Here is an 18,887-nt window from a genome sequence, read left to right as displayed (position 1 = left end):
AGCTACAATTAATTAAATCTGTCCCTGCAAGTCCATCACTTAAAGGTGAGTGGACTATGATCAAGGAACCACCCTTATGGTGTACTCTATTAAATTGAGAGCACTGGACAATTCCATAAGCCTCTTTTCCTTGTTTTTATGTTTAAAAATAAAGAAGTTATTTGGGTTTTGGAGGTTTTATTCAGTTTTGTCCTGATGAAGGCACGGTTTAATTAAAGAGGAGACCAAGTTTGGATGCAGTCTACCTCGAATGTGTGGGCCGAAACGCACTGCGTCGACCCCATTCTCTGCAATTTCATCCTCTGCTAATAAAATACCCTGTGAGGTGTTAGGTATCCAATACCTGTCTATCATCAAGAAACCAATTTTTTACATGTGTTGTTTTTTCCTTTGTTGTCAGATGTAATGTATAGGACACTTTTCTATGTTTCATCCAAACCCAAAGCACATTGTGATATGTTTTATGTGATTTATGTATTTTTAACACGAAAAGAGAAAAGAGATGACTCAAGATGAGTCAATAATAATGAAAACATGATGTTCTAATTTATGAAAGAATATGGTCTGTCCGATCAGAAGTTGATATAAGTTACAACTTTAGGGTGGTTGTTTGACCCTGACTATTGAAAGTCGGCAAATGCAGGAGTAGGAGGTAGTTTGTAGTTCTTTTTCTTTTTCAACACATCAGCAGCGTCTCATCATCCACCGCATACACTGCCAAACTAATAGCCCTTAGCCGACAATTCCTCTCCCCCACCAACTGCATTACCCTGGCCAGAGCCCTGATTCTTTCAAGACTTGACTATTGCAATATATTACTACCAGGTACAACCACCACCAATCTAAAAAAACTCCAATTGATACAAAATAAAGTCTTACGGCCCAACTAGGAATTAAAAAATCGGACCACATTTCCAAGATCAGAAGAGGTCAGCACTGCTTGCCTGTCGAAGCTAGAGTTATATTCAAAACTCTATGTATCACCTTTAAATGTCACTAGAAAAAAGCCCCCACCTACCTTTAAAGTACTAGAAAAAAAGAAGCCACCAGATCTCTAAGATCTAACAGCCTCCTACTTCTTGCCAGGCCTTGTTACAGAAACTCCAGAGCTGGAGGTAGCAGCTTCCAATGCCTAGCTCCCAAACACTGGAACTCCTTCCCACTTAGCATTAAAAAACAGGAATCCTTCATGGGCTTAACAAAGTCGCTCAAAACTTGGTTATTCAACCAATAGGAATAATGCTGCCACCTTAGTACTTGTAAATGTCCTGTATCTTTGTTTTATTATCTGGCTTATGTAAATACATTTATGATTGTTGACTGTAACTTCGCTGCAATTTCTCACTGAATAATATTTTAACAAGCTGTAACCTCGCTGTGATACCCAAGGGTTTGGCCGTGTAATAAATAAAAGTAATTCTGATGTGATGGGTACCGCTGAATCACCACCGCGCCATGTGTGTGGGAGCATTACCTTTTCTATGGGTCCCCTGGTAGTATTATTGGTTACAAGTCACTGTGGTCCCGAGTCGCCCCTAAACCCCTTTCAGATAACTTAGTGATAACATTGGAGTGATGTGTCTTTTAATGGGTCAGAAGAGAGCATCTCATACTTTCAAGCCTCTAAGTTCAAGACACTAAGACCAGGAGTCTGGTGATGTAGCAATGGAATCGTAGAGCTGACCCATCAGGAGTGTTGCCTTTGGATTGGTCCCAAAGAAACAATTCTGAGGCTGGTTCGAAGGCACTAAAGCCAGGAGTTAACCTTAAGCTCATTTCCGGTGGAAGTAGCAATACAATTACTGCCAAATAAGCATTAGCACTGACTTTGTATGGATTCCCGTACAGTCTCCCATAAGCTCCTTTCATATGAGTTAGTGATGAAATTGTATGGACCTACTGAGACAGTCCTTTGGTCGGATCTGGCATGCTTAAAGTTTACATGGTGAACATTAGAAATGTCCCAAAAAGAGATATACCCCCGTTATTGCACATGACTGGCATGTTTAGGAACTTTTCTTTTCAGACCAAAGCTAATTTCTCGTTTCTTCCGTGTTTCCAACAGAAATGTTTGTTTTTTCCAAGCCTTATTCACAATATCTTGCAGTTTGTTTTACTTCACTTGCTTCAATAGGGAGGTATGTTTTGTGGCATACAATGCTTTCCTCCCCATATTGGAATCTTTGAGAAAAGGGGTTTCCGAAGGATTCAAATTGGTTCTCCTTTTTGTCCCTGAAACCTTTTTCTTAGTTTAGGCTCAGTCTTGGTATTCACTGGGTTCAGCATTTTCGAGGTCGGTAAATGTTGATCATGTTCTACTCGTACATAGAAACTGCTTAAAGGACAAATTATCCATGAGCATGTTCAGTTTATAACTGTAATTGTTCTGCCGGGTGTTTCGATCCATGGGGCTTCCTGTATCGTGTGTGTATATATATGATCATGCACTAATTGTAGTAGCTCAAAGAAACATGCTGTCTTACAGCCCAGAGGGAAAGTTAAAATGGTGTCTCTATTGTTCAGCCATACGTATGAATTCCATTTATGTTGGTGGCTATCCAGATGAGGAATAGTTTATCGATCTGTTGTGACCATTGTTTAATCTAATTGGCAAAGGTGATTTGTCTTTGGGATGTATATTTCCTCTGACGGTATTTGTGCCTCTAGCTTTTGAAACACGTTTAGAGTGTGACCATGTAACAATGCACATATAGCCAACCGCTTAAAAGCCAAACAAATAAACTGCATGTCCCCCCAAAAAAGCAAATACTTTTCTTTTGTAACTATTTGGTCTAAAAGTTGCTAATTTGTTTATTACATGACACACAAAAGCTATTTCTGGTTTCAACAAAGCCTTGAAGTGTGTGCTCGGTTATAGCACAAAAAGGTTCAATAGTCACTACCCATGTGTTCCTCTTTTCACCAAACAATGTTCTTTCATGTACATTAGCAAAGAATAATGGTGATTTACTGTATTTCTCTTTGGGGAAGTAAAGTAAGCCAGATCTGATTTTAAAGAAATCCAAGAGCACTTGGAGGTGTTTTGAAAGCCGCAGCAGAGGGTTGGGAGTCTGAGCAGGGGGTCAGAAATCTAGGTGGACTTCGTACTAAAATATACTTTGTTCAATTTTGAATCCAAACCACATTTAACATATATTGGAATATAAGGGGATATTAATGGCAAAACCTCTGAAAGTGTCCCTAAATGCATTCATGACATTAATATTCGACGATGAATAAAGTGGTGTTTTTGATTTTAATTCTGTTGGCTTAATAACTGTTTGCATTCCTAACCCCACAGCTGGACGCTTGCATGCTGCTAAACCTCTACCTCTGCATGATTCCTGCATTTTTTCTGCATGCTGCATTTTTCCTGCTGATTCTTCCCCAAATTATATTATCTGACCATGATGAAAGACAGTCCTAACAATTCTCGTTTTTCACCCAAGAAGTCTGATGTCATCCTTCTGGAAGATTGTAGACGAGAGATTGATCAGCTGAAATTGGAATTGGAAAATGAAAAACTTAAAACACAGGAGTACCGCAGGAAGTTTGCTGCAGAGGTGAAGGGGGTCAAAGAGGCAGCAGAGAAGGAAAGGCGCAAATTGGTGGATGATCTTCGGTCCAAGTGGGAATTGCAGAAGACTCGTGAGTCACAGCAGCTAAAGGATCTCATTGTGAGGGAGCGAGAAGTGGAAATCCGGCAGCTGTTGCGTTGGAAGGATGCAGAGTTGCGTGAGCTCCAGGGTTTCCTACAGAAGGAGAGGAATGCTGCTGTCAGACAGGCACGAGAACTTCAGAAACAGCTTGCTGAGGAGTTACTAAACAGAGGTTACTCCAGCAAGTCTGGCAACATCCGGCGGCTGAGCGAAGGAGACTCTGGAGCAGCTGAATGCCAGTGCAAGTTGCAGGATGTCTTATCAAAGTTGCGATGGGAAATTGATGGTGAGCAAGCTGCTCGTATCAGGCACTTGAAAGTGGAGCTTGATGTAGAGAGAAATCTATTCCTAAAGTATATTCTTGAAGGTTCTAAGTGGGATTTTACTGCCTTGTTGAAAAGCAAACCAAAACCACTTAGTAACATTGCAGGTATCGTTGATTTGGAAAATAGCCAAGCATGTAGACCACGTTCCCTTGATAGCACAGTTTCTAAACCCCTGTCACCCTGCAGCACAGCATCTAGGCCCCGCTCCCTCGATGCCATCTTGGCCAAGCCAGATTCCACAGACAGCATTTTGGTTCAGCCAGAGTCTCCAGATAGCCCTGGGTGCAAAGCGGTTGTTGCAGGATCCTCTGGAACAAAACCAGGGAACTCATACACTGAAGATAATGAACAAGACACCTCTGCTTGGATTGTTCTAAGTAAAGAGTCTGAGTTACTCTATTTGAGCCCAGAACTTGAGCAACAACGTAAATCGCCTGATCCCAAAGAAGATTGGCTTCCTGCTGTAGGAATGTTCTCCTCCATGAGAAACAGAGAGATTTTGGAGAAGAGCCATCACGTGCAGCAGCAGCAGTGGTTGGTAAGCTCTATTTTAATTTGATTCAACTTCAGTGATGTTCTGTTTGGGTAGGGTTTGGACAGTTGGTTTTCAATTCCTTATTGTGAGCAAATGATTCAAGAAACAAACCGGTTTATTTGAAGAGGATCTCTAACAAGTGCAATGTAAAGCAAGACGTTGTCCCTTTTTTCTTTTGATGAGAAACCATACCTTTTTAGTTGTCTTTCCTCTTTCCTTTCTCTAAGACTTTAGTAATTTAATGCTTCTAAATTGAATTTCTCAGGGTTAAAAAATGGGAAGCTGCAAGCTACTAGTCAGGCATGAGTTACTCACTCCCTGGCATGAATGCCAATTCTCCAAGTCCACACAGCGGACTACTTCTTTGTCGCTAAAGGCGAATTATGGCTTTTATCGTGTGCACATTGTATGGCCTGTACTAGCTGTCTGACTCGAAGTGCGGCTTCAAGAAAGGTTATTCCTATTTTCTTTCTCCACAAGTCCTCTACCTTCATTGCTCAAGCATGTCGGCATTGTTCGTCAGAATCTGATGCTGCAGTGGCAACAACATTCTGGGAAGACCACCAGGTTACCTGTTAAGGTTGTCTTTCCAGCGATCAAACCATAGACCAGTGCAAAATCTGTCACAGAATGTCCCACAAGGATGGGATAATACTGGGAAAGTTGATAGTCTCCTCTGATGCTATACCTGTGCTTTCAGCTTCCTGTCTAGTCTTCAAAAAGCCAAGATTGGAAAATGTTTAAGTACCAAGGGTCTTTATTACAACAGAAAAATAAGGGAATAGGGTTGACTGAGATCAGGGGGAGCAAAACAAATCAAATCCCCCCCCCCCCCAATCCCTGCCACCCCTCCATCCTAGCAGTTAGCAATGAGGCACTCAGGTTTTCTGTGCTCCATTCTCTTCTATAATATCTTGCTTGTCAGGATGTTTCTCTCTTTTTCTCCCTCTCCTACAGATCTTTGCCGCCATCATCGCTGGGCCTCGCATCATAAGGAGAGAGCCAGTTCTCGAACTATTTATGATCCTGGCAAGGGCTATCTTAACAATTTTGGGGCCCGGGGCACAAGACACCTTTGGGCCTCCTATACCCCCACTGTACCACAGAAATTATGGGATCCAGTATATCTGGTCACACCCTCCTCTTGTCACAATCCCAACCAATAGGTTGGTATGCTGAATAATATGCGAGTGGCATTTCAAGGGCAACATTAGCCGTCCTTAACAAAGACCCTTGTTTTCTCGCATGGGGACAGGACACTGTTTAACAATTGCAGCCACAAGGAAAGTATACGGGTTGTAGTATAAAAGCAGTACACATCAGTAGCCGTATGAATAAGGTGTGCATTCCCCAGAATTGACAGAGGACACAGATAAGCACCTTCACCAATTGTAAAAGGGCTCCAGCATGGATACAAGAGACCAGTTGGAAGAAACAAGAAAGGTACATGCGCCATAACATAGATGGTGAATGCAAATTAAAACCTACTAGGAAGGTGCACGTTTCTAGGCATAGACTCAGGTAAGATGAGTGACATGGCATTAAAGCGGCGCAGCAATTGGAGAGCAAAGAAACAAATGGCTGTGTTGTGCAATATATATATATATATATATATATATATATATATATATATATATATATATATATATATATATATATATATATATACACACACTGTTACTTTGTGTAGCAACAGAATAGCAAATTGAAATATTAGTGAGGCTTTTTTGAAGAGATACCCTCAGAATTAAATCAATCTCAAGGGCTGACAGTTTTGAAATATTTTGGGACAGGCAATTTTGACAGGTTAAGGCCCTGCACGATTGAACAGGGTTGCCCAGGATCACACACCTTGGTTAAGAGGAGAAGGTGGTATTTGAACCCATTCTGCATATCTGTCCTTAGTTTTCCAGTTCTTATCATAAGCAAAATGCAAATATTTGTGAAAGTTCAAGCCATAAATTAGTTTTCAAAAACTGATTAGCAGAGTTTGCTAATTTACATTTTAATGATTCGCAAACTTAATTGATTAGCAATTTTGTACTAATATTTTTGTGTATCCCTGAATTAAGACATTAGTGAGAAGAGCGTCTGTGAAAAGTAAATGTTAGCTGCACAAATGGACATAAATCGATATGATCTAAAAAGGCTCTGGGAACCGTTTTCAGTAAAAGGGTCTGTGCAGCTGGGTGCACGGTGGTGCACAGGCTAGTGTCCCATACAGTAATCATATACAGTATGATTGCCCCATCATTTACTGTGTAAGGAAGAGTTCAGAAGTTTCATAAATGAAAGCGTTCACAATGTCAAAGGAAACTCAAAGCTGGAGTCTTAGTACATAAAATGGTGTTGCAGCAGGCAGGGTAATTGTCAAATTCAGGTAGACCAGATGGCCCTTGCCTGTGATTCATATTAACTGTTTTCAATATAAAGTTAAATACCACTTTCATGGGAGGGCAGGGCCGGTAATGGCCCTTAAGCCAGAGACCGGTAGGCCCAAACACAGCATTCCAGCCCTGCGTGCCCACAAATTTGACATGTATTGCTAATCGCACTCTGAGGCACCATCTGCGGTGCTGGTACTGTTTTTTTGCTTTTAAGTGAACCAGGCTTTGCACAATTCATGCTCTCTTAACAAGAAATTACTATACATATGTCCGCAATTGGAAATGACTATTTCCAGGACCTGGAGGTGGGTCAGAATGAGCATGTGTGAGTGAGCAATGGTGCTGGCTGGGGAACTCTGGTGTGGATGCGTTCGAGGTGAGGCGTGGAGACTCAGCCTGGGGCACCGTCTCCAAGGGCAAGGTGAAGACTGTGCACAGGCGCAGCGCGCAGGCATGAAAGGTGATATTTATAAGGGGAATTATAAGGAAATCGGGGGGGTGGGGCGCTGACCCCCAGTCGGCCAGCCAGTTTGTCATGTAACTCACCCCAGCTAATTCCGGGCTTGTCCCACTAGTAAGTGGCCTTGTTCTGAAAGTGCAGGCCCTCCTGTGTTTCCTCCAGCCATCTGCTAGCCATTGTGACGAAGAAGTGACCTACAATCCATTCTGTTTTAAATGGAGATCTCCCTGTGTGGTGGAACAAGAAAAAGGGGGCGGGGGTCCGTTAAATTAAGTCTTTCTTAATGTATTTTTTATATACCCCAGATTTCCGCCCCCAAATCCCTTTTATTACTTTCTCCTGTAGGCCTCCCATCCAGGCAGATGTTGCTGCGCCGATCCTGAAGGAGTGGGACCCGAATTCTGCCAGGTCCCATTCGACTGCACTTATCGCCTTTTTAAGTACTGTCCTTAACTGGAATCTGCTAAGGGCTGAGCCATTTTATGTGTCAGGAGTTGGCCCTCCTTCCCTGAGCGTTTATCAAGGAATACAGGTTTCTAATTCTCCCCTTTCCTGTCTGATCCGTCTTAGATTTGCTAAGTTTTATGACCATTGTTTCTTTTCCCAGGTTGATGTCAGATACTGCCATACCCTCCTCTGAATGTGTATTTTTTAATGTAATTTCGCTAATTCTAAAAGCCGCAAAGTAGCTTAATGTAAAGGCTGCTCTGAATAAGGCTGCTTCATAAGTGTTGCTGCATACTTTGTGTAGGCTATCTATTAGGATTTTTAATTTAGCAAAGTTCAGGGGGCGCCTGGTGTCCCTTTTTGCTCCTTCTAGTTTGGACCACCCTTTCAAAGCATATAATGTCAATGAACTGTCCCTCCCGCCAGTTTAGTGTAATATGCCACTGCTGCTAAATGGGAGGATGCCCATGCCTCCTTCTTATTCGTTCTGAAGGCCCATTCCATGAAATCATTAACATGGTTTTCTTGGATTTCCCTGATGTTGGGGACTTTAGTAATCTCGCCACATTTTTTGAGGCATTTGCTGTACAGTTTTGCTGTTTTTTGGGCTAGGACATTTTTTCCCAGTTCCCCCAAAATCCCTACTTGCTCACCTGTTGTTGTTTGATGCCGTGAGTTATTCCCCGTAATGCCATTGACTTGGTTGCGGTCGTGAGCAGTATTTGTTCCCAGGGATCTTTTCCTTTTGAGGTGCTGTGGCAGAAATTGTTTTATTCCAAGATTGCCCCGACTTCTCCTGGTTCTGCAGTCTTCCTTTCCTCTGGCTGAGGATTTAATGCCCTGAAAGTATGGAACTGAAAACTGGACAGTGCGTCAGCAGCTTCATTTTCCTTCCCGGCCATATGCCGTGCATTAATAACAATGTTGCATTTCAGGGTAAGTTTTATTTCTCTCAATGCCTCTAGTACCAACTTGCAAGATGTAGGACCTTTATTTAGCACATGCACAACTGCCAAGTTGTCGGACCACGTGACTAGCCCTGTGTTGTTCAGATTGTCCCCCTATATGTCGAGTGCTATCAATATGGGAAATATTTCCAGCAATGTAATGTTTCTGGTCCAACGTAGATTTCGGCAGCTGGGGGGCCAGTGGCCTGCGCACCATTTGTTGCCAAAACATATCCTAAAGCCCTTGCCCCCTGCAGCATCAGTGACAGGGCCCTCCTGGCAGTGCCATTCAATGGCGTGCGCCATATAAATTTCCCATTAAAATTGTTGAGAAATGTTTCCCATACTGTTAAGTCTTTTTGTATTGCGTTGTCCAGCCGTATGTGTTGGTGTTGTTTAGATGCCCCTCTCATTCTCATCTCTAGGCTCCTATGAAACACCCGGCCTTGTGGCATGATCCTGGTTGCAAAATTAAATTTTCCTGCTAGTGACTGGATTTCTCTTAAGGGTTGCTTTTTTTTTTTTAACATAGTTTATTTATTCCGCAGAATCATACAGAGTACAACATTTGGAATGTATCCATACGTTACTATCTTACATAACATTTCCACATAGTCTGTAACGCATCTAGCAATGTCTCTGCAGTCTCTGCTGTTTTGTTTTAACTCTAAACACAGTGATTCCCGCCCTCCCCTTTCTTCAACTAAAGCATTCCCGAGTTCATTCTTAGGCCGGAGCTTGCAAGTGTTCCTAGGCTTTTGGGTGTGCTGTACTTCAGGACTCTAGCATACGTGAACATTCCAAAGTATCCTAGGTTTCTGGAAGTTATGCTCTGTCCTTTACAAATTCTCTGAGCGGTTCCCATACTGTTAGGAATCCGAGATACCTGCCAGACTTTAGGGCACATATTTTTTCCATTGCCATAATCCCCCATATTTTCTCCCACCACCAAGCGATTATCGGGTCCAGTACCGTTTTCCAACCTTGCGCCAGTGTTAATCTTACGGCCGACAGTAGGTGCGTGGTAAGAGCTGCTTTATGCCCTGATGCTGCGTACGTGTTTTCCACCACCATTCCCAGTAAGATTACCTTTGGGTCATATGGTATAGTCACACCTGTCTTTTCTTTTATATGCCCCAAAACCTCTTTCCAAAATAACACAGCTTTTGGGCAATTCCACCACTTGTGATGGAAGTCTCCCCTTCCCCCACATTCCCTCCAGCAGACCGGCAGGTATTTTGGTTTTATTTTTTGCAACCTCAGTAGGACATATACCACCGATAACACAGCAAATAGGCCGATTCCTTGATCGCTGTACATTTGGAGGATTTGTGTGCCCTCGACCAAAATCTGCCCCCATTCTTCTTCTGTAATAGTTTCTCCCAGCTTGTCTTATACATGACCTGTCTCCCGGTTGGGCCTTGGCTAATAATTTGTAAATTCTAGAGACTCCTTTCGTGGTCAATCCTTCCTGCATTGTGAGTTCGAGGCCTATCAGCGTTCTAGTGCCTGCTCTTCTAACTACCAGGTGTGTGATCCAATGTCTAATTTGTGTATATCTATATCTCTCTTCTCCCCAATGCCAAATGTTCGTTTACATTCCTCGAATGATAATGGCTACCCCCTCTGAAACATGTCCGCTAGGGTCAGACTTTCTGCATCTATCCATCCCTCCCAGAATCTCGCCTGAAGCCCTGGGGTGAATTCCGGGTTATGCGCTATTAGGGAATGTGGGCCCAGTCCGCGCCGCATTTTCTTTCTCCTCAGTGCGCTGTCCCAGCTGCAAAGGGACAACCTAGTGGTTTCCAGTAGTTTCACTCCCCAGAATCAGCAGAGAGGGGGCAGAGTGCGCAACGCTTTCAGAGGAATCGTAGTAATCTTCTCTTCTATCTGGCACCACCCCGGTCCATCCCATTGCAGCATAGGTGATATGTGTGCCGCCAGTATGTATCTTTCTACATCAGGTACTCCCAGGCCATCGAGGAGGGGAGTGTGCATCATAAGTTTCCTTTGGAGTATGGGCCTCTTACCTTGCCATATGAATGTGAATATAGCTCACTGCAAGGTTTTAGTTATACGGGCAGAATCTCTGTTGTAGTTCTAGGCAATGTGTTTCGTGTGTCTGTCATAAAAAGCATGACATCATCTGCATATAATTTCAATTTTGTGTCTAGTTACCCCACATTTAACTCCACTAATATACGGGTCTTGTCTAATCTGTGCGACAAATGGCTCAAATATTGCAATTGCAAATATTAATGGGGAAAGGGGACAGCCCTGCCTTGTACTTCTCTGTATGTCAGTCTGGTCCGCGCTTTGTTCATTGATCAGAAAGCTCGTAGAGGGAATTCGAAAAAATTAACTAATACCATTCTAGTCAAGACTGGGCCACATCCGAATCTCTCCGATACCAGTCTCGGGTATCCCCAATCCAGACTGTCGAAAGCTTGCTTGGCGTCTAACGCCGCCACCGAGTCTCGTTGGCCCGATCTAATTCCTAAGTTGATAATGTTTATGGCCCGTCTCACATTGTCCTGAGTGCGTCTCCCTGTGATGGGCCCTGTTTGATCCACATGTATGATTTGGGGAAGGATCCTCCCAAGCCTAGTTGCCAGTATCTTGGCGTAAATCTTAACATCTGAATTCAAGTGCAATTGGCCGATAATTAGCACACTCAGTAGGATCCTTCCCAGGTTTCAGTACTAGTAGAGTCCTGGATCTCCCCATGTCTGGTGCGACTGCGCCCCTTTCCCTAATGATAATAAAGAGCTTTACCAGAGTTGCCAGTAATTGTGAGCGGAACGTTTTATAATAACCATTTCCGAGCCCGTCGGGACTTGAGGTTTTATTAGCCGGCAGAGTAGTAATTGAATCGCTTACCTCCTGGGCCGTTATCTCGCCCCCCAATAAGTTACTTTCCTCCTCTGTGATGTGGGGAAGGGTCGTTGCCAGCATACATGTTTTTTGCGTTGGGGCTCTAGTTTTTCTCGTTTTTAAAACTTCATGATATCTCACCATTATTCCTTCTCCTTTTCACCAGAACACAATTTCCCCTGACTGTTTTTAAGCTGTATTATGTAGTTACGGTTTTCTGTTTCTGCAGTTTGGTCTCAAGGAATATGTTTGCTCCCCCACCCCGTGTAAGTAATATGATTGTTTAGTAAGCAAAAGTGATTGCGCTACTGTCTGCTGTGTGTGCTTCCAACTGCGCTCTAATTTTCTTAAGTGCCCTAAGTGATTTTTGTGTCTGCCTAGTTTTGTGTTGGGTTTCAGCCTCCCTTAGTTCCTTCTCGAGTTTTTGTGCAACTAGGGGCCTCTCTCTCCTATATGCCACCACCTATGAAATGAATTCTCCCCGTACTACCACTTTCCCTGCGTCCCAAACCGTTCTAAAGTCCATCTCCCCCTTATCATTCTCCCTAAAGTAGTTTTCTTACCGTCTCTTCCATGTGTGCTCTGAATGCAATTTCCTTCAGTATCAACTCATTTAGACACCACCTCTTCTGCATATTTCCTTTAGCCTCGCAAAATTCAGTTAACTATTACTGGTGCGCGATCTGTGAGGTATTGAGCCCCTATTTCCACCTTCGTCACTTGTGGGATCAGGGACGCCGACACCAGGATAATATTGATCCTGGAGTAACCTCTATGGACTGCCGAGTAGTGTGTATATTCCCTACTTGTATCCTGAAAAACCTCCATGTCTCAATCACTCCCAGGTCTTGAAAGAATTTGCCCAAAGCGTGTCTATTCTTCCCATCAGCCACTGTTGCTGGTAGTGTTTTGTCTAGTGATGGGTCCATTACGCAGTTAAAGTCTCCGCCTATTATTATTTGACCCTCACACCACCCCCCCCCAGTCTGCGCAGAGTTTCACCAATACATGTGTCTTGCTTTTCGTTGGGGACGTATAAGGCGATGATGGCATATTTCTGGCCTCTGATCCAGCCCGTGAGGCCTAAGCATCTACCCTCCGGGTCTCTAAGAAGGTGCTCTTTTCGGAATCTCAACTCTCTATTAAACAATACAGCTACTCCCTTCGTCTTCTTCCCACCTGAGGCAAAGTATTGCTGGGGGAATATTTTATGAGACATTCTTCCTTCATCTTCTGGGAGGAGGTGTGTCTCTTGCAATATCCCTATTGATGTGTGGAGTTCTATTAACCTTCCCCAATATCGCACAGCGCTTCACTGGTGAATTCGACCCCTGCACATTCAGTGGTACAATTGCCGCCTCATCCATAGGGATTGTTCTGTGGTGGCTGCTGCCCTTGATTCATGCCCTAACGCTTCCTTGAATGTCTTGCTATTGGGATATTAACTTCCAGACTCCTATTTTTAACTCGGAACCTGTGTTTACTCTTCCCCTTTCTTCGTTTCCAACTACCCTTCTCCTTTCTTCCTTCCCCCCTCCACCACCTTCCCTGTCTCCCCTTGTCCATCTGTGGTCAGGGCCCTGCCAGACTCTCCCTGGCTTCCCACCAGGGTGTTGGACCAAACTCTCTCCCAATCCCCCCCTCCTGCCCGGATATAACCATGTCCAGTGTATAATTCCAAGATGTGTCCTCCTCCACCTCCTTTACATGCTTTTGTCTTGCAATCATACTTCTCTGTTCTGGTGCCAATTTGGTGAAGACCCTAATCAGGTGCTGTATGCGACATCATGTCTCCATCCAATTCAATCTGTTTGCTTGTAGGGGCCCGTGAGGGCCGAGGCTCGGTCCTTCCTCTGTTTTTCGGTTGTCCATTCCCACGGGGTGGCTGAATCCCTTGTGGGGCTTTGTTGCAGATTGCCTTCAGTTTGGTCCTGGTCGTGTTCTATGTGAAGTAACGTCGGCCCCTTCGTCGTACCTTGCCTTCCCAAGTAAAGATTAGGCCAAACGGATAGGCCCATTGGTACTTTGTGATTCACCATCAGGAACATTGTTACTGGCCACATTAGCCTCCTCTTGTGGAGAGTTCAGAGGGTCAAATCTTGGTTGATCTGGATGCGATTTCCATTGATCGGCAAGTCCGCGTGCGACCTGGCGGCTCTCAAAATGTCTTTTTGTATTTATGAGGAACAGGCCACCAGTACATCTCTAGGTCTCGTCCCCGGTTCTTTCTTTTTAGGTCTGACTCGAGGTATTCTATCGAACCAGATTTCTTCTGATTTGGTATTGCTAAGTAGGCTGCTGAAGCAGGGTTGCATTGTTTTTGCCTGACATTTTCTGATAGTCCCTAGTAAGTCATCTACTTTTTCCTTGGGAATACGGCACTCCCCCTTTATGGAATCAGTTTCAATCCCTAAGAATGACAGGACCTGTTTTGGGCGTAGTGTTTTCTCTTCTGCGAGCAGGACCCTCAATATGGTCATGATTTCACTAAATTTATCAATGGCAGAGCTGCACTAGGTGGACCATTCTGGTCCCTTGAAGAAAAAATCCAGGTAGTGAACTACTCTAACCCCTGGCATGGCCCTTTGTAGGGTTCATTGCAAGAAAGAACTGAATTGCTCAAAGTATGCGCATGCCATCGCGCAACTCATGGGGAGGCTTTTAACAAAATAAAATGTTTTGTCAAACTGAAAACAGAGCCACTGGTATGCAGTCTCATGGACCAGCAGCAGCCTGAAAGCTGACTGCTATGATTGCATTTTGCCCAGATAACCTAACTAAATCAACTGCATCCTGAAAGCTGCTGTAAGACGCTGCTTCTTCTGTGGTGGGGATGCCATCATTGAAGGAACTACCTGGTGGGTAAGACAAGTGGTAGATCATTCTAAACTCCCCCTGCTCTTTCTTGGGCACTAGCCCCAGGGGGAGCATAACAATTCTGTAAAGGGGCGGGCTGTCAAATGGTCCCTCCACCCTGCCCAAGCCCAGTTCTTTCTCTCGTTTTCTCCTAATGATGTCAGGTAGGGTGGAGCCAGATTTCATATTGTTGGGGATGAGATGGGATCCATGGCCATCAGAATGGATTATAAACCCTTCTTTAAAGCTTTGCCCTAAGAAGGTTCCTACTACTTCATCCGGGTAGTCTTGTAACATTAGCATCAGCTTATCTACTTTCACCGGCGAGGCCCTCATCTTAAATCAAGTGTGTTTTTTCCCTCTGTGATTTTGGGTCCTGGCCTAGCAGGTGCGGGTCTTGATGCATTTACCACTGCTATGCTCTCCACCACATGTGCTACTTTGCTGTTTGAACCTACACTGTTTCCCCCAACTGCTAAAACCTTTTTCAAAATTCCAACAGTAAGCAGTGGTTACCGAGCTGCGGGGGCTTGTGTACCCAGGGGTCTGTTGCCCGGATCTCTGCCCCCGCCCAGTGTCAGGTTTCCGGAAAGGGTGTCTTGTCTTTTATGGTGGTGTGAACTGCCTCTTTGGTTGGTATCTGTGCGAGCTGCGCTGCCTGTAGCCCCCCCCCCCTTCTCTGAGTCTGTGACTCATAATCTTTATTATTCTGTGCATTGTGAGAAGAGTTCCCTTTCAGGACATAAAACATATATAGCTTGGGACCGCTTCTCCCAACCTAGGTCTGGGAATTTTTGCATTTTCTTTCTGAATTCTCTATCATAATTTAACCAAGATTCCCCCCAAAGGTATTATGGATTTGAAGGATCCTGTGGTGATAAGCGATCAAAGCTGTTCCCTCCTGTGGAAAATGTTCTAAAATTATTATAGCTAATATTTGAAAAGCAGCTTCCCAATTATGTAAGTTTTTATCTATTCAAGGCCTCCTTGCTCTCTTTCTCTTCTTCTTTTCTGCCTTTCCTGAAAATGTCATAGCTCCATTCTTCATACTCCAAAAGGGCGAAGATTTCTATAAATTGTTTCTTCCATAGTTTCTTCTTAATTTTACGATCAATATGCCATGCAATAGTCTTATTCACATTCTTTCCCGCTGTGCGCCTGCCAAACTTGGTGATCTTGAGCCCCGGGGTCTCCTTAATGCTACTGGGCCCGACCCATGCCCCGAGGTGGCCTTGGTCATCCTCGCTCTCAGTTTCGGATCCTGTGTCAGAACTTTATCCCTCACTGCTGGAGCTGCTAGAGTATTCCCTGTGCCTTTTCTTCTTTTTCCCAGCGCCCCCTTCTTTGTGCCATTTTAAAAATTGTTCTAAAATTGGCCCCAAGTCATTCTGCACAGGACCCGTTTTTTTCTTTTCTTTTACTTCCTGGGTGGGCATCTGCTGTGACTGGCATGCTGCGGACATACTGGCTCCTTTTTCTCTTCAACTGCGCTTCTTGTTCTGCTTGGTCATCTTCCTCGCCAGTATCTACTTCTGTTGCGTCATGTGCATCAGATTCCAAGCTGGACGCTGCTATTTCTGCCATCATCTTTTTGGCTTTTGGCCACATCCATGCCTTGAGCTGCTTCTGCCTCCTTTGCCCATTCCAAGAGCAACTTCTCCTTTAAGGTAAGTGTGTCCGTCATCTTCAGCTCCTTCTCCAGCTGTTTCTTGTTCTCTGTGGTAGTGAGCTCTTCTCTAGAGTGTTACCACTGTTTCTGCCCCCAACACAAGCTTTTCAGTTACTCCCACAGACCTGTGCTCTTGGTTGCGGCGTGTCTTTTGCCGATTCTTGGTCCTTTTAAAACAATTACTGCCCCCTAACAGCCAGGACGGACGCACGCACTGGACTGAGCCTTGCGCTGCATAGTGCTGTCAGCCTCCCTGCCCTTGTCGTGCGTTCCCCGGCTGTGGAAGGGGTTACGCTTTCCTTTCTGCGATTCCGCTAATGGCAGAAATGTCAATTGGGGGTTTTTCATGGTTATAGCACATGCACCGACCTGTGCAGCAAACTTGTGTTTTGCTCTATGCTGTCCTGCCTCCTATGCGAGCGTGTAGAACCAGTGCTCTCTGAATGCAAAGAGTGCTTCGTTCTCGTTCTATTCCCAAGATTTGCTGTGCGCTTGTTCTGACACCTCAGCAGATTCCTCTGGCCGGTGTCCCTTTGCTGCCTGTGTGCTCTCTGCCCGCCGTGGTGCGGAGCGCCACGTTGAGCCGGAGGGGTTGTGACGTTGTCAGCCCCTTGGCTGCCTCTGACTCAGGCGATCGACGGAGATCAAGCGTGTAACCCGCGCCAGACCTGACAACCTCGCCTCTTGGTAGCCGACTTGCAGTGATCCTGGGATTTTTTTCGGGTGCTGCGCTTCCCGCTTCTGTGTTGGCAGCCGGCGTTACCCTTCAGGTTCCTTCACTTCTCTTGTCTGCTGTGGTCTGGCGAGTGCAGCTCACTGATGCTCTGGTCTGGAATTACTCCACCGTTTTAGCCTGAATCTCAGAGGAGTCCGATGTTGTTTCCTTGGCTGCGAAGGCTGTCCGAAATACCATCAGCTTTTTTTATTTCGATTTGCTTCCAAATGCAGGTCCGGGATGCTCGCTGCTCCAGAGCTGGTTTCAGAGGAATGCTGGAGGGGGCTACTTTGCCCTCATCAGATATAGGCCAAAATTTGGCCTGAGGGCAGGTAGCCCCCTTTGTTGCATCAAAGACCCTTTGTTCTTGCATCTGTCAGGATGGGAAGGGGGCCTTTGATGTGGCTGTCAGGGGTAGGGACTACCTGTTTGACAGGTGGTTGTCATTTGTCCCTGCCACCTTCTAGCCCGCTAGGGCGCCGAGAATTCTGGGTCCCTTTTGTTTGTGAGGACTGGTGGCCCTCCCTGCACACCTAATGCAAAAGGGCAAGCACCTGTTAGGTGCTGCCCATGTCCGCTTCCCCTGCGATCCCACCTCCCACCCTATGCCTCTGGGCCTTCCACCTCCGAGGACCCATGTGAATTGGCTTCATTAACTGTGAGATAAACCTGCCCAAGGAGATTGTGCTGAGAGTGGACTGCCTGCAGTAGAGCTTCTCTCTGCTAATCAGACTACATGTTTAAAACCCTGCTGCAGATAATGTAAACGTGTTTGGAGTCTGGAGCCAAAGCTGGGCACTTGTCGGATGTGAAAGCTCACTTTAATAGGTACAAAAAACCTCTGAACCGTGGCGTTTTCTCTGTCATAGACTGTCTGAGCCAGTTGAACTTTGTCGATTCCTGCTTAAAATAACACGTCAACGAGCATTAGTAGAAGAGTAACTGCGGGCTGATGCCTTTGAACTCTTCGAGTTGATATTCCCACTTTGGACCTGCTATCCTGTGGAAAACAATTTAATATGTTCTCACAAACGCCCTAAACCATTTGAAGCCCTTGTAGTGTGGCGTTTCAACTATCTTCATAAAACGGAGCAACTGTGGGCGGAAGCCTTTGAGCTCCATTAATTCGTGCTTTCAGACTGTTCTGAACTTTTGTTAAGAACAATTGCTTTTGTTTTCTAGAGCTGTTTTAGAAACTCAGAGTGTTTGCTGTGTACCATTTATTGTGAGCAACGGAGCGACTGCAGGCTGATTGCCTTTGAGCTCCTTTTTAAAATTGGCACCTTTATTTATCTATTTCTAGAATTGTGGCTGTAATATTTCTAGTGCCAACGATATAAAGAGGCAACCATGTTTCCTGAACTTAATATACTATTGAGTATAAACAACTGTTGTTAATGGAGTGACTGTGGGCTGATTGCATTTGATCCCCATTATTTAGTGCTTGTATATTTATATGACTCTCCGCTGTAACATCCATTTTTATTTTCGAAGTGGCAATTCTTTTGAAATCGAGTAACATCGTGCCTTAACAGTTGTTGCTTATAGAGCAATTCTGGGTGGACGGCCTTGGGACCCTCCTGTGGATTTGAAGTTGCCTTATTGTTCTATGGTCCATAATTGTTGATCCAAGGTCGCTGTAGCGGTCTGGACCCTGGTGCATCACTATGTGGTAATTATTGTCACACATGGAGTGATCGTAAGGTGAAGTGGAGTGTGCGGGTAATTAATGGTGAGTGCTTATTGGAAAATGTAATCATGTCCTGGCGCTGACTAGAAATGGGCAGCAATCAACCATGAATAAAAATGCTCTACCTGCAAATACATCAGCACAGCAGGCACATCTAGTCTGGGACCAGAAAATGTGAGGAACCGGAGGGGAGTACTCATAAAACAAATAACTGAGTGCGGCTCTATCTATTTCCGGGTGGGGTTAGTTATTAACAATCATGAGATAGAGACCAATCTGTCAGCTTAGAACACTGAAAAGATTAAGCAAATAGATCTTTCAG

General features: G+C 44.6%; 1 protein-coding gene across 1 annotated transcript in view; it reads left to right on the top strand.

The window, feature by feature from the left end:
- The first annotated feature begins 3,306 nt into the window (after positions 1-3,306).
- The window catches only part of TSPOAP1 (TSPO associated protein 1), a 3,887,333-nt gene continuing 3,871,752 nt past the window's right edge, over positions 3,307-18,887 (top strand). The window contains exon 1 of the mRNA XM_069614850.1: positions 3,307-4,523. Coding sequence (XP_069470951.1) covers positions 3,408-4,523 — 1,116 coding nt within the window. The 5' untranslated portion in view covers positions 3,307-3,407. The remainder of the gene's footprint in view (positions 4,524-18,887) is intronic.

The sequence above is a fragment of the Ambystoma mexicanum genome, chromosome 9, assembly GCF_040938575.1.
Source record: "Ambystoma mexicanum isolate Mex_15411 chromosome 9, UKY_AmexF1_1, whole genome shotgun sequence".
In the NCBI taxonomy this organism is placed as follows: Eukaryota; Metazoa; Chordata; class Amphibia; order Caudata; family Ambystomatidae; genus Ambystoma; species Ambystoma mexicanum.
The sequence above is the reverse complement of the archived record's forward strand: the minus strand, read 5'-3'. Positions and strand labels throughout refer to the sequence as shown.